This window comes from Lemur catta, chromosome 7, assembly GCF_020740605.2.
Source record: "Lemur catta isolate mLemCat1 chromosome 7, mLemCat1.pri, whole genome shotgun sequence".
Taxonomy (NCBI): Eukaryota; Metazoa; Chordata; class Mammalia; order Primates; family Lemuridae; genus Lemur; species Lemur catta.
In genome coordinates this window covers 17,966,475-17,980,743 of record NC_059134.1, presented here as the reverse complement: position 1 = coordinate 17,980,743, position 14,269 = coordinate 17,966,475, and the positions used below count along the sequence as shown (strand labels likewise).

Genomic DNA, 14,269 nt, shown 5'->3' with positions numbered 1-14,269 from the left:
AATATTATATATTTAAGATGCCTCCATGTAACTGCATGTATTTCATTCATTTTCACTACTGTGTAGTATGCCAGTGTATGGAATACCACCATTTAGTTAACCATTCTATTGTTGATGGGCATTTCAGTTATTTCCAGTTCAGACACACATAAGCACACCTTCTTTAGGGTCAATATCTAAAAGTGAAATTGCTGGATCCTAAGGTGCACATATCCTGGCTGTAGCAAACCATTCCACAGCACAGTTGCAGCAGTTCACACCCCATCAGCAGCAGATGAGGGTCTTTGCCCTACTGTCCTCCCCAACACTTGGCACTGGTCAGACTTGTCAACTTCTGCCTGTCTGGTGAGGGTGGTATCCACTGTGGTTTTAATTTGCCATCTTCTGATTATTAATGAACCAAGCCCCTTTGCAATAAACCACAAATATTTATTGGCCATTTGGATTTCTTTTTGTATGTGTGAAATATCTGCTCCAGTCATTTACCCATTTTTGGAATTGGAGTCTTTTCCTCCTTGATTTATAGGAGTTCTTGCGTGTCCTAGCAGTTTTATTTGTGGTATCTCCTCCTCCCACTCGGCGACCTGCCTTTCCTTTGCCTTCCCACTTCGGAAAGTCAGGGCGCCGACAGCAGCCTCCCCAAGACGCCCTTGTCCCAAGGGTTTCCAGCCTCTGGGCCGGGCCGGTGCGGTCGGCGACGCAGGGAGGCCCGGGTCGCGCCCCGCCCGGCGGAGCCTGTGTTGCCCGCGGTCTCCAGGGCAGCGCCTGGCGGCGGCGGCGACAACGCGGAAGGATGCCGGGCCGCCGGGGTCGCGGCCGCCGAGGAGCGCCGGGCAGGTGACGGATGGTGGCCTCCCGGGACGGAGGTGGGCGGCGCATCCGGGCAGGGAAACGGCAAGAGCCGGGATTGCGGGTGGGGACTGCAGGAGACCCCGGGAACAAACCGGATCGGGACGGGGAGAGCTCCGGGCCGCGGGCGGAAGGGACACAGGGCGGCCGCGGCTGCGCAGGGCCAGAGCCCGCGATCCGGGAGCCTCCGGCGCCCGGGCTCCCAGAGCAGCCCCGTCCTCGGTAACCGAGGCAGGTTACGGCACCAGACCCGCGGACCCGTCACTTCCTGGACCTTAAAACGCCCCTGGCGGCGGGTCTTGTCCCTGAGAAACAAGCACAGGTAGAAAACAAACCGAATGTCTCTTAGGGGCAGCTTCCGGCCTGTTCCAAACCGGGGCACCTTCTCCTTTGCATTCATCTCGGGGAGCGCAAGCAGGGCCCCTTTCCACCCCCAGAAGGAAATTCGTTTGTCCCCGTGCGTGTGGACCAAACCTAGGGTCTTGCAGGGATCCCTGGGGAACTGGTCGTTGCTCAGTCCCTAGATACCATCGGCTATGTCCCTGTCTTTCTGTTTACTTACGGGACTGGTCAGCCTCTCTTGGTCTGAAATTTCAGTGGCACAACCGTTTTTTTCCACTGCACAATAGTACCAGGGAGCCACATTCGTTAAATTAAAAACGCCCACTTCCTAACTTATTCAAGCTGTCAGCTTTTCCCTCTTCAATCCTATGCTTTGATAACATCAGGCCTCCAAGGAAAACCCAGCTTTGGTAGTATTTGGCTATGCTCTTTGCACACTCTCCCAAATTCCATTGATCTGTTAACGACAACAAATTACCTTCTTTGGTCATTGTTTTACTATTTATTAGTTCCAAGAAACCTTAGTCTATCTCATTTAAGAAGAGAAATTTAAGGGACTGAATTATTTTATGAAAGAGTAATTCAAAGTTGAACTATAATGATTATTTTAAGCTTGTTCTCCAAGATCCCAAATTCAGTGACCTGACTCTTACAGTAAAACCAGTGTTTATACAAACTGTTTTAGATAAAATGTGTGTTAGTATCTGATGGATTTGTTGCTTTCTAAAAACACCCTGAAAAGCAGCAGTTCTATCTACTTATCAGTATTAAAACAATAAAGCAGAATGCACTATATATTTTTCAAATAAGAGACTTAATACAGCAACCCAGTCTGTAAAATTAGACAATAATATATTAGTCTACCAACAGGGGGAACTGTGAGTTAAAAAGAAAAATCACTTCATGCGTATTTAAATGTGCACATTACCTTTTGTCTGTCATGTTTGTTAAGGTGCTTTCCTCCAAGGAGTTGATGATGTTCCTTGGAAACGTTAGCAACAAGGCCAACATTATAAGCAATCCTAGGGAATAGGAATAAGATCGTGTTATTTAATTAAAGTTAGGATTTGCCGAAAGAACAAGAGCAAGGCATTAAAGCAAATTTTATAGTAATCTCCAGTGGTGAAGGTTTCTGTTATCTGACCTACAGAAAAAAAAATGGCATAAAGGCTGTGAGATAGAAGACAGACCGAAATAGAAACGCTAGGTAGAGATGAAAGGAAGCTCAATCCAAAAACATCATCTCCTTTCTATTCTACATGAACACAAAGCACCCTCTCCATGGGTCTTTATAATAGCCCTTAGAGACAGTGAGGGTTCACTGGGAATCACACCGTTAAGCGAATTGTAAGGGACTCCAACTAACTCTTAGCTGTTATTCAGGCCAATCTCTCACCCACCCAACTTTCCCCAGCTCAGCATCCCTTTCAGGTATGTGGAGCTTCAGCCTTTGCTTTGAATCACTCAGTGGCAGAATTCATAAGGCTGTGAAATCTTTTGTTGAACAGTTTTAACAATTATTATGGTTTTTTTTTTAAATACTGAGCTAAGACTGATCTCCATATATGTCCACCTAAATTAAACATTCCTATCCAGTAGCAATCTGGGTATCAAAAAAGTCTTTTCCAAACAATGTAGCCAGCCACAATAGGTCTAGAAACAAAACAGGTTCCCATTTACAGTTCCAACTATGGGAAATCACACTCCTCTCTCCTTTTATTGTCCAAAAGGTAGACCCTGAACCTGTTTTACTCTATCCATGAATACTACCGGACAGGGCATGTTTATATTGTTGCTCTGGGCATTTGAAATAAGCCATCAAAGAACTGTCCATAATTAACCATTTGGCTTTTTTCCGGGCTTGTCAGCAACAAGCCCTTGAAAGCTAGAAATAGGAATCTGCTTCCCAGCAGCCATTTATTTCCTCAATAAAACTGCATTCAATTCCTCTGTCTGTTTATGAGCTCTACAGCTCTACATCATGTTTGTTTCTGTAGAGATAAAAATAGTTTTTCCAAGAGACCTTTCTCATATTGGCAAAAGGGTGCATGCAAAAGCCTGCAGATAATACAACAAGGTCTCTTACTCATTTTAATTTTTTATTAACATTGGCATTAAGGAGACTTCCATAGTCACACAGTAATATAAATATATATTTTTTTAGGTAATGTGTTTGCAAACCACAACTTTAAACATCAGCCGACTGCTCCTATCGACAAGAGTATCCCCTGTTAATTTTTGTATTTTTCAAGATGAGTAACAGCAAACTAATTCCCAAGCTCTCTACCCATTCGCCTGTCCGTCATGCCAACTTCGATATCCCAACCACACATCCACCTGTTAAGAAAGAAGACTTACATCTGATTTCAAGAGACTCCTTGGAATCTGATTCTGAAAGCCTCACTCAAGAGATTAAGTCTCAGCCTGAACTTGAGGACCAAATCCAGGACAATGATATGGAGCCTGACAGCTTAGAGGAGGACAGCCTGAGTGAGACAGAAGAGGAAGCAAGCAGAAAAACAGCTCCGGTGGCCGGCGAGGAACACCTCCATGCCCAGGACAATGGCAACAATGACAGGTAAGGAATGGGCTTGTGTAAGATAATAATGGGCTCTAAAACATATTGTTGAATAGTACTGATACTATTCCTAGTGAGAGTTAGGTCAGGCTCTCTTAATGAGTGCCTTATGTTTGTGCATGAGACAGGTCACCAAGCAGCCAGTGATAGCTGGGCACCATGCTTTTTGCCAAATTCATTTCTTAAAATTAAAAAATGCAATAGGTGTTAATAAGTGCATTTGCATTTCTCATACTCTTTATTTCCTGTCCATATGCCAAGTGTCTCCATTGTTATGAAATCACAGAAGCCTGGCATAGAAAAGCATGTGACTGGAGTCAGGTGGCCGTGATTTGGTCCAGGCATTGCTCTGCTGTTTAGTGTATAATTTGGAATAAGTCATGTAACTCTTTTTCATCTCACGTTTTTTCATCTGTCAAATGGTCTGGCCTGTCTATCTCACAGGATTGCTATGAATGTCAATAAAGTACGAATAATTGAGGGTAGAATTCTATTTGGTCCATTCCTGCAGAGCTAGTAGAGGTCTGCTTCCTAGGGCTTGTGTGATCGTATAAGGCTGTGGTCCCCAACCCCTCCCCTCCCCCCGGGGCCATGGACTCGTAGTGGTCTGTGGCCTGTTAGGGACTGGGCCACAGAGCTCTACCACTCACCTCCCATCCGTGGAAAAATTGTCTTTCTTGAAACTTAGGAAGGGGGGGCGGAAACATTGCAGGAGGTGAGCAGTGGGCAAGCAGTGAAGCTTCACTTACAGCCGCTCCCCATCACTGGCATCACCGCCTGAGCTCTGCTTCTCCCCCAGCCCCGCCTCCCCCCATCTGTGGAAAAACTGAAAAATTGTCTTCCATGAAACCGGTCCCTGGTGCCAAAAAGGTTGGGGATTGGTGCTGTAAGGATTTACTCTAATAACCAGTACTTATGGGATTTAACTTTATGCCATGAAGCTACCAAAAAATGTAAAGGAATATAAAATAATGTGGTGATACCCCTCTGTTTTAACTGAAGCATTAAATCATAGAGTACAGAAGAAGTTAAAAGCTACTGATTTGAAAGGGGTTTTAGTATGCTGGTGAAAGGCATAGAGTCTGAAGCAGACCACTTGGGTTCAAATCCTGGTTCTGCCACTTACTAGCTGTATGACCTTGGCCAAGTCCACGTAATGTATCTGTGCCTCAGTTTCTTCATCAGTAAATATGGGATAATAATAATAGTTACCTCATGGAGTTATCATGAGGCTAAAATAAATTAATACATATAAAGTGTTTAGAACAGGGAATGGTTCTTTATAAGTTGTATTGTGTTAGATTTTTCTTAAAAATTAGGACTGAAATACATTAAGGAAAGTTTATTGGAAGGCCTAGAACTTGGGGAGGGTCTTGAAGACGATGTAAGATTTGGATAATAAAACAGAATTAAAGCGACATGTCTGTGGCACATTAGGGAGCCCAGCTGGATTACAGAGGATTTGTTTGGAATGTAAGGAAAATAGACTGCATTGGAGTCTGATTATAGGGGCTTTGAAAATGTGCCTTTAGTATTGGAAGGTGAATTTTCAGGTCGAGTGGAACCACCCCACACTACAGATGAGGACGCTGAATATCAACAACTCAAACGACTGGTCCTAGGGATACAGTCACTCCTAGGGCCTAAATTACAGCCCAGTCCCCAGTCTTTTTCTTCCTTTCTCTTCTGCTCCTTTCTTTCCCTGGGGATATCGAGTTGAATCAAACTCATACACTCTTAGGGGATCTCAGAATATCACAATGAAAGTGATAAGTGCTGCTGGAGACAGAAGAAGGGCGCAGGATGGCTTCAGAGAAACAGACAATGTTGATTGGACTGGGCTGGGCAAGCCAGGAGGAGAGAATACAGCTTCCAGGGGAGGGATCGAGGGGAAGCAGTGTTTAAGGAAGATTATTCTGCAAGCTGGTGCATTTTGAGACAGAGTCTCACTCTGTTGCCCGGGCTAGAGTGCCATGGCATCAGCCTAGCTCACAGCAACCTCCAGCTCCTGGGCTCAAGGGATCCTACTGCCTCAGCCTCCTGAGTAGCTGGGACTACAGGCATGCGCCACCATGCCCGGCTGATTTTTTCTATATATCTTTAGTTGTCCAGCTGATTTCTTTCTATTTTTAGTAGAGATGGAATCTCACTCTTGCTTATGCTGGTCTTGAACTCCTGAGCTCAAAGGATCCGCCCACCTGAGCCTCCCTGAGTGCTAGGATTACAGGCGTAAGCCACCGCGCCCGGCCCAAACTGATGCATTTTGAATTAGACGGTATACTCCCAGTGGGCAAAGAGACTACCAGATGGACATGAGAGCAATAACGGTGATAAGTGAGGCATTAAATCATGTAATAAAGTACAGAAGAAGTATCTGTATCACCTTTTAAAGGCCTTGTTGTATTGTCACTTAATTCTTCATCATAATCCTGCAGGGAAAGTGCTGCTTTTCCCATTTTACAGATAAGGAAAATGAGGCTAACAGAGATGAAGTAACTTTTCTAAGGTTATAGTGCTCTGAGGGGATGTTTGTTGTTTTGTTATTGATGTCGGTTTTTTTCATTATGAAAAAACTCTAACCTATAAAAAAAGTACAGGGAAAAACACAATATAACCCATATTGCCATATTTGATTCAGATATATTTTTAAAGTCATTAAAATATTACAGATAAAGTTTCATTGTAACCCTTCTCAAACCCATTCCACTTTGTTCCTCTTCTTCCTCCTCAGAGGTAATCATACTCTTATATGGGTGTGCATCCTTCTTACCAAGCTTTCATTCATTTCTTTTATAGGTAGTCTATAATTCGTGGGTGAATCTATATCTGCATATCTATATCGATATGTAGTGCCCTATTTTGTTCAGTCAACATTATGTTTTTGACATTTTACTACTATGGTTTTGAATTAAGACATATGGTCTTGGTTCATTCATTTTTAACTGCTGGATAAGTTGCATTATCTGAACATAAAATTTATCCATTTCCCTATTGATGAATACTTAGGTTGTTTTCAGTTCTTGTTATTTCAAACAGTGCTCTGTGCATACACATCCTTGTATGTATGCCTCCTTGGGTACGTGTGTAAGAGTGTCTTTAGGATGTAAGAATCCAGAGATGGAATTGCTGGTTTGTAGGAGAATGGACATCTTCAACTTTTCTTACCCACAGTGCCTGCGAGCTCCCAGTCCACACAATTACCTGGCCTTTTTAAATTTTGCCACTCTGTCAGGTTATAAAATCCTATCTTTTACCAGATTTAAATTACTTTTCTCTGATTGCTTATGAGCTTGAGTATCTTTCTACATGCTTTTAGCCAAAGGAGATCAGTTTAGACATACTCTTTGGCATCTGGTTATTTTCATTTAGCCAAACATCATGCATATCTTGGGTACCTTTCTGTTCAGTCGGCCCTTGGTGTCCGTGGCTTCTGTATCCGCGGGTATAATGAGTCAAGGATCGAAAATATGCGGGGGAGGAAAAGGATGGTTGTGTGTGTGTTGAACATATATAGCACAGACTTTTTTTCTTGTCATTATTCCCTAAACAATACTGCAACTATGTGCATAGCGTTTATATTGTATTAAGTATTTTAAATAATCTAGAGATGATTTAAAGCATATAGGAGGATGTGCATAGGTTACATGCAAATATTACTCCATTTTATGTAAGGGACTTGAGCACCCATGGATTTTTGGTCCTGGAACCAATCCCCAACAGATTCTGAGAGATGACTATATTTGTATTTATTAATTTACTTCATGCTCCATGGTATTCCAGTATCTGGAGTTGCCATGATGTATTTATCTAGTTGCCCATGGGTGGACATTGGAGTGTTTCCAGTTGTTTTTTTTTTTTTTTAGCAATGCTTTAATCAAAATTTTGTATATATAAATGAAAAAATTGACAGAGCTTGGTAACAGATTGCATATGAGGATTGAAGGAACAAGAGAAGCCAAAGATTAATTAAGGGTTCTAATAACAAGAGCCAGCATTTATAGAATGCTTATCATGGGCCCACCACTGTGCTAAATGCTTTACATGTATTATCTCATTTAACACTTATTGCAGCCCTGGTAGATAGATATTATAATGATCTATCATTTTGAAGATTGCAAATGTGGCTTAAGGAGGTTATATTATACCCATTTATTGCATCTAGTGGGTGGCGGAGCAGAAAACTCAGGCAGTCTGACTCCATGCTCTAAACCTGCTGTCCCTAATCCCCGGATCATGGACTGGTACCAGTCCGTGGCCTGTTAGGAACTGGGCCACACAGCAGGAGGTGAGTGGTGGGTGAGCAAGCAAAGCTTCATCTGTATTTCCAGCCATTCCCCATTGCTAGCATCATCGCCTGAGCTCCACCTGCCCCCCCAGCTCTGCACCCCCAACCCATGAAAAAATTGTCTTACATGAAACCGGTTCCTGGTGCCAAAAAGGTTGGGGGCCACTGCTTTAAAACATGTTTCTATCCTGCCTCTAATCTAAAAGATTCATAGTCTCCTAGGTAATAAATGGGAATTGTTTTATTTATGGAAATGGGGGCATTGGAAAGGAAAAATCTTTTGAAATGGATAGATATTCTTGTCTGCACTTTTAAGATGAAGAAACCAAAGCAAGGATCCATTAAGTTACCAAATTTCCCCACTTGTTGAGTTTTTCCTCCTTTTGTCTGGTGCTCAGAGACCTGACTTTAACTCTTGTTCTTACCAAAGGACGATTTAAACACCACTTAATATATTTCAAAATAAGGAAAAATGCTCACAAAGATCGAAATTAGGGTTAGATTCTTGGTCTTCTGATTTAGAGATACTTAAATAATGCTATTTTCCTCAGCTTGATTTGCCTTACAAATTTTTAATGATAAGCTATAAACTTGAGGGTTGTAGCCCTAGTAATTGGCTGTACAGTGTGACATTCATTGAACATTAGGATGACCAGTTCTTCACTACAAAGGAAAACAGAACTGAAGCATTTAGCCAAATAATACCTCAAAAATATTATTCAGGGGAGTGTTTAGTTATTTGCCCCTTTCTCTGCCTCACTTTAGTCTTGGAAACCTTTCCTCGGTGTTTTGTTGCTTGTGTCTGAGTAGTTTATGAGCCATAAAATAGACTAGTAAGTTGATCTCAGACTCTCAATATGAAATTAAGTAGGCTTTCATTTCTGTAAGGTAGATGGAATTCTGGGAATTGTAGTTCAAAAACATTAGTCAAAGCCTTGCCTTAAAACCAAGGAAAATTTCTTTCTTCTTGCTTTTACAGCAATAATTTTAAAAGCTGCCTGACAAATCACTTGAGCCTTACTCCTGTGTTTTGATGTTACTAGAACCTCCTCAAAGCAATTACTCCCTTGTATCTCACCAAAGTCAAGCCACAGTTCAATATATATGGATGAGAGAAAACCTTTTACTTAATGGAAATTGAAGCAGTATTGACTGTAGTGAATGAATTAAGACTGGAGAGAGGGTCTTCATGTGATAATCCTTAAACCCCACTCCAGCACTGGCCTTACGACACTCAGCATTCACAAAGAAAGAGATCAATGTCATTCCTAGAGCATTAGAAATAACCTCTTCAGTCCTGGGGCCTTCTCAAACCTTGTATATTAAAACGAAAAAATCAGAGAGCAGCCATACCGTACCTTGAATATGTGTTCAATAAGGTCTTGTTTACAGGAATACTTACATAATTAGTTACCATTTCTAGAACTGTTTGCTTCATATATACATCTCATTTATCCTCACAAGGACCTCTTAGACGAGCATTATTATCCCCATCTTGCAGATAAGGAACCAATGCTCTAGGAGTTGTGTATGTGTACATAGTTACTAATAGCAGATTCAGAAATTGACCTGAACTCTCTTCTAAGTCCAAAGCCTGAGCCTCTAATTGTATCTAGCTAGATAATCAAGGATTGATCTGAAAAAGGATTCCATTTTAATGTTTAGAAAAATTAAAGATAGAAGAATTTCAATTTGGACTAAACTGAGGCCAGAGTAAATATGGATGTAAAATTATAAACTTTAGGAAAGCAATAAGAATTTTTAAGAGTCCTGTGTCCTTGGAAAAAATAGACATGAATTGTATTTTCCTTTGGGCCTCGACGTCATAGTAACCTTTATTCTTTAGCACCTCTCCTGGGAAACAGAAATGTTTTCATGCTCATCATCTGGGACCATAACCTCCACAAAAGGGCCCATATTCTGTCTAATAAACCACCTTGTGTTAGATATTAATAGGAGGAAGATAAGGCATGATGAGGAATTACTAGTTAAATTGAGTATTCAGAATTGTCTGAAATTAAAATAGAGAGTCAGTGATAATACTATGCATTTTATTGTGTTGTGTATCATTTTTTCTCTCGAATGCTTCTATGACTAATGATATGAGAGTCAGGTGAAGGACTGAATGATGATTTCTAGGACTTGAACAGCAGCAATCGATAACTAAAAGAGATAATGGGTAAAGAGAAACTTATTGAAGACCAAAACTCAGAATTTTCAGTGAGAGAGTTCAAGAAGGGGGTGGGGGGAGGGGATGGGTGTATGCCTACATGATGAGTGCGTTGCGCACCGTCTGGGGAATGGTCATGCTTGAAGGTGCTGACTCGGGGAGGTGAGGGGTGGGGGGAGGGGATGGAGGTACGACTACATGGTGAGTGCCAGGCGCACTGTCTGGAGAATGGACACACTTGAGGCTCTGACTCAGGGGGATGGGCGGGACATGGACAATGTATATAACCTGAACTTATGTACCCCTATGATGAGCTGAAATTAAAAAAAAAAAAAAAAAAGAATTTTCTTTTTCCCCCAAATTTCCCAGGGCTGCTTTGTAGAACACATTGGGAATATTTATGCTGAGGCTAGACTACTGTCTCTCAGAGGTGTTGTAGAGATTTTTTTTGTACTGGTTGGGAGATTAAAGAAGACATTTGAAGCCAACTTTAATATACTAAGATTATTGAAAACATTCTAGGAGACTCCAGAAGTCACCTTTCATTCCTGTTGATTTCTAGCAACATTCATCCATGTTGTTTTCTATTGTGTTTTATTGCATAGATTTTCAATTAAGGCCACTGGTTGGCCAACCTCTTCAAATACATCACACTACATACCATGTTCTAGGGGTTTCCACACAGGATTTTAGGAATAGATGCTAGCATTTTATTTATTTATTTCTAATGACATGGAAATAGTTATATCAGAGAAGTTTTTGTTGCCGGTATTAGTCATTTCTGTTTTATGTTCATTCATTTACTCACAAACTGTGCTTTGGTTAAACCCTGACACACTCCTCAGAGCAGGCCTGGTGCCATCGTACCAGATGAGCAGTCAGAAGGAAGTGAAGAGTGTGCGTGGGCATGAATTGTGTCCATTAAAGGCAGACTCCCCGCCAGAAATGCTAAAGCCATTGGGACTCCTGGGGCTTATTGCCCCCAGAGACAACCACTAGTTCCTTTCTAGGTTATTCCAAGTTGGGGCTGCGTTACTGTGTTAAAAGAAGTAAATAAATAGAGAGTTTGAAAGCTCACAAAGTGTGATTTAAATTTATATCACCTACAACTCTGTGAGTTTATCAAGAGGATCAGGAAGATTGTAACCGAGTTACTTAAGGGATGGTTTAATTCATGACCTTTATATCTTCATTTATTTCTACTCCCTGACAAGCTCGAAAATATAGAAAACTGATTAATATAATTTTTAATGTATTGCATTTAAACTAAGTTATTTTCCCAGCACTTCTGTATATTGTTGAGTTTTGCATGATCCAACTAATAAAATAATAGATTGTTAGAGCTGTTAGGGCTCTTAAGGGTCAGCCCGTCCCCTTATTGCACAAAGGAGGAACCAGAGACCTAGACTGGCAAAGAGATTCACCCAAGTTCATACCACTGGTCAGTGGCAAAACCTGGACCAGAACCCAGGTGTCAAGACCCGTTCATTGCTTTTGCCATGGTATCACAGCTACCATGAAATTTTAATGCTGTTATATCTGGCATTTAAAAATATAAGAAACTCTATCTAAAGAAAGTGTAAGCATCTGGAAATTTTATAAATCTAAGTCTCTGCCATTATGCCATTATTTTGAAGAATGAAAGGAACACCCACGCCTTCCATGGAAAATGTCTGGCGTTAGTGTTGTAAACTCTCACTGGATGAGAGGAATTAAGTTTCTAAATACTGTTCATTTCCCTTGTGAAGATGCAGCCTTGCTTTCACATAACTTAATCTTAATGGAAGTGAGGTACTAGAATTTTACATTGCAATTACTAATACGTCCTCTTTAGATAATTTATTTTCGTTTAACCCCCGGATTGTCCTTGAATCACGACTGGTACTATTAAGAACTCAGGACAAATATCTGGTTATTTTGCAGCCACAAATATGTTGTCAAAGGAAAAGAAGGGATTTTGGTTGGAATTACCCAAATTGTGTAATTGCTGTAAATAAAATTCACTAGATAACAATCCAGCCCCTTCACTTTAGTGTGTTTCTGTAGACAGTCTTTGGTCTTCATGTCCTTAAACCATCCTTTTTCTATTACAATGTTTAATTTTTTTTAGCAAAATAAATGCCTACCTTAAATGAAATTTTCTTTGTTATAAATAACCTCCAACAAGCATTTCAGTATATTTGTGGAACCGTTTATTTCATATTTGCAAGAGTGAATTTTTAATCTTTTGGATTTATTTCATTTTATTTACTTAAAAGCCATTGATAAGAAGATTAAGATGAGCATAGAATTTAGAAATCCTCGTAAACAATGGTCAGTTTTACAGTTCTTTAAAGAAGCATTAAAAACTTTACACTTAAATGGAAATGAATTTGCTGTTCATAAACATAAAAGATTTAATGGCATATAAATTAGGAATAATTATTCTGTTTAAAAGGATTAAATTAAACCTAAATCAATAATAACATGTGCAGTTTCAATTTAACTGCCTACTTTAAATAAAGTGGCAAATAAATAACAGCTAAATGATTAATAGCAATGCTTTTATTCACCTCTCAACAGGCAAAATGGCCAGTTATTGAATATTTTATTGTGAGTGCAAAGGATGTTAATTGTACTAGAAACATGCTCTAATTTTAGTAATTTTTTGATTGAATACAATACTGAATATGCAGCTCTTCATTAAATGGAGATTTGATTTTATTTTGTTTGAAGTTATCACAGTAAGTAATCAAATGTGGTCCACTAAAGCCAGCAAATATCATGGCATATGCATGTGAGACCGTCCCCCATCCCCTTTCTCTCTGCCTGCATTTCTAACCTAAGTATCTGAAGAGGAGACCCGGCATCTGTTGTCGGAATGGTAACAAAAGAGTTGTGTACTCATTGTCTGGGTAACCTTTCTATCAAATGGGGAGCCAGAGAGGTGCATGTTTTGCGTGTAGATCATTACTGATGAATGGGCACTTCACACTCATTTTGTCCCAGTGTGTTGACCCGGACCACAAAAACACAATTGAGCTTGTAAGCACACGAGCTCAGTACAATGGGGTTCTTTAGTATCATGTTCTATTTCAGCCATTAGATTTGTTTCTGTGAAGTATTACAGCTTTCCATGCTCACGATTTTGCAAAACATAACCTCCTATTTGTTTCAACATATGGTTTCCATCTAGAAAGGGAAGAAAGGGAATGTTTTAAGATAGTCATTGCCGGTGTAAATGGTGTAGCAAAATTAAGGTTCTAAGAGCCACATTTTCAGACTTTACCCCTGCTTGTACACATTCTTAGAGTTTCTCCGGTTCAAAACCATTATTAGCCGAAACAACTCATCTTCTCTGGTTTGTTGCTAAACCCTTTGTATTTTCTGGGTTCCACTGAAAACATCAGTAGTGCTGAAAGGATCAGATGAATTATATATGTAGATGTAGAGAACCACGTCCTTCATGTGTAGTGTGTAATATTACTTCTACAGCCATTTAAGAATGGAAATTGGCCGGGCGCGGTGGCTCACGCCTGTAATCCTAGCCCTCTGGGAGGGCGAGGCGGGTGGATCGCTCGAGGTCAGGAGTTCGAGACCAGCCTGAGCAAGACCCCGTCTCTACTAAAAATAGAAATAAATATTATCTGGACAACTAAAAATATATATAGAAAAAATTAGCCGGGCATGGTGGCGCATGCCTGTAGTCCCAGCTACTGGGGAGGCTGAGGCAGTAGGATGGCTTAAGCCCAGGAGTCTGAAGTTGCTGTGAGGTAGGCTGACTCCACGGCACTCACTCTAGCCCAGGAAACAAAGTGACACCCTGTCTCAAAAAAAAAAAAAAAAAAAAAGAATGGAAATTTGTTGAGGCTAGAAATTACGACTTTTTCAGAAGGTCTAAATAATTTAATTCTCCCACTTTTCTCTTACTCATCATCTTTCAGCAGTCATTAAAATATTTCCTTATGTGGAAACACTGACATTTCTTAATCCCATTTCCTAAATTATGGTTTAGACATTCTCCACCGTGCCTCAGTTGTGATTTAAAAATGGATTTTTGAAGATA

General features: G+C 40.6%; 1 protein-coding gene across 3 annotated transcripts in view; it reads left to right on the top strand.

The window, feature by feature from the left end:
* The first annotated feature begins 778 nt into the window (after positions 1–778).
* The window catches only part of JHY (junctional cadherin complex regulator), a 67,918-nt gene continuing 54,427 nt past the window's right edge, over positions 779–14,269 (top strand). For 2 of the 3 annotated variants that reach the window (XM_045555776.1, XM_045555778.1), the window contains exons 1-2: positions 792–866; positions 3,356–3,769. In XM_045555776.1, the coding sequence (XP_045411732.1) occupies positions 3,444–3,769 (326 nt within the window). In that variant the 5' untranslated portion in view covers positions 792–866; positions 3,356–3,443. Of the gene's footprint in view, positions 867–3,355; positions 3,770–14,269 lie in introns of all 3 variants that reach the window. The other variant, XM_045555777.1, reaches the window with a different exon arrangement.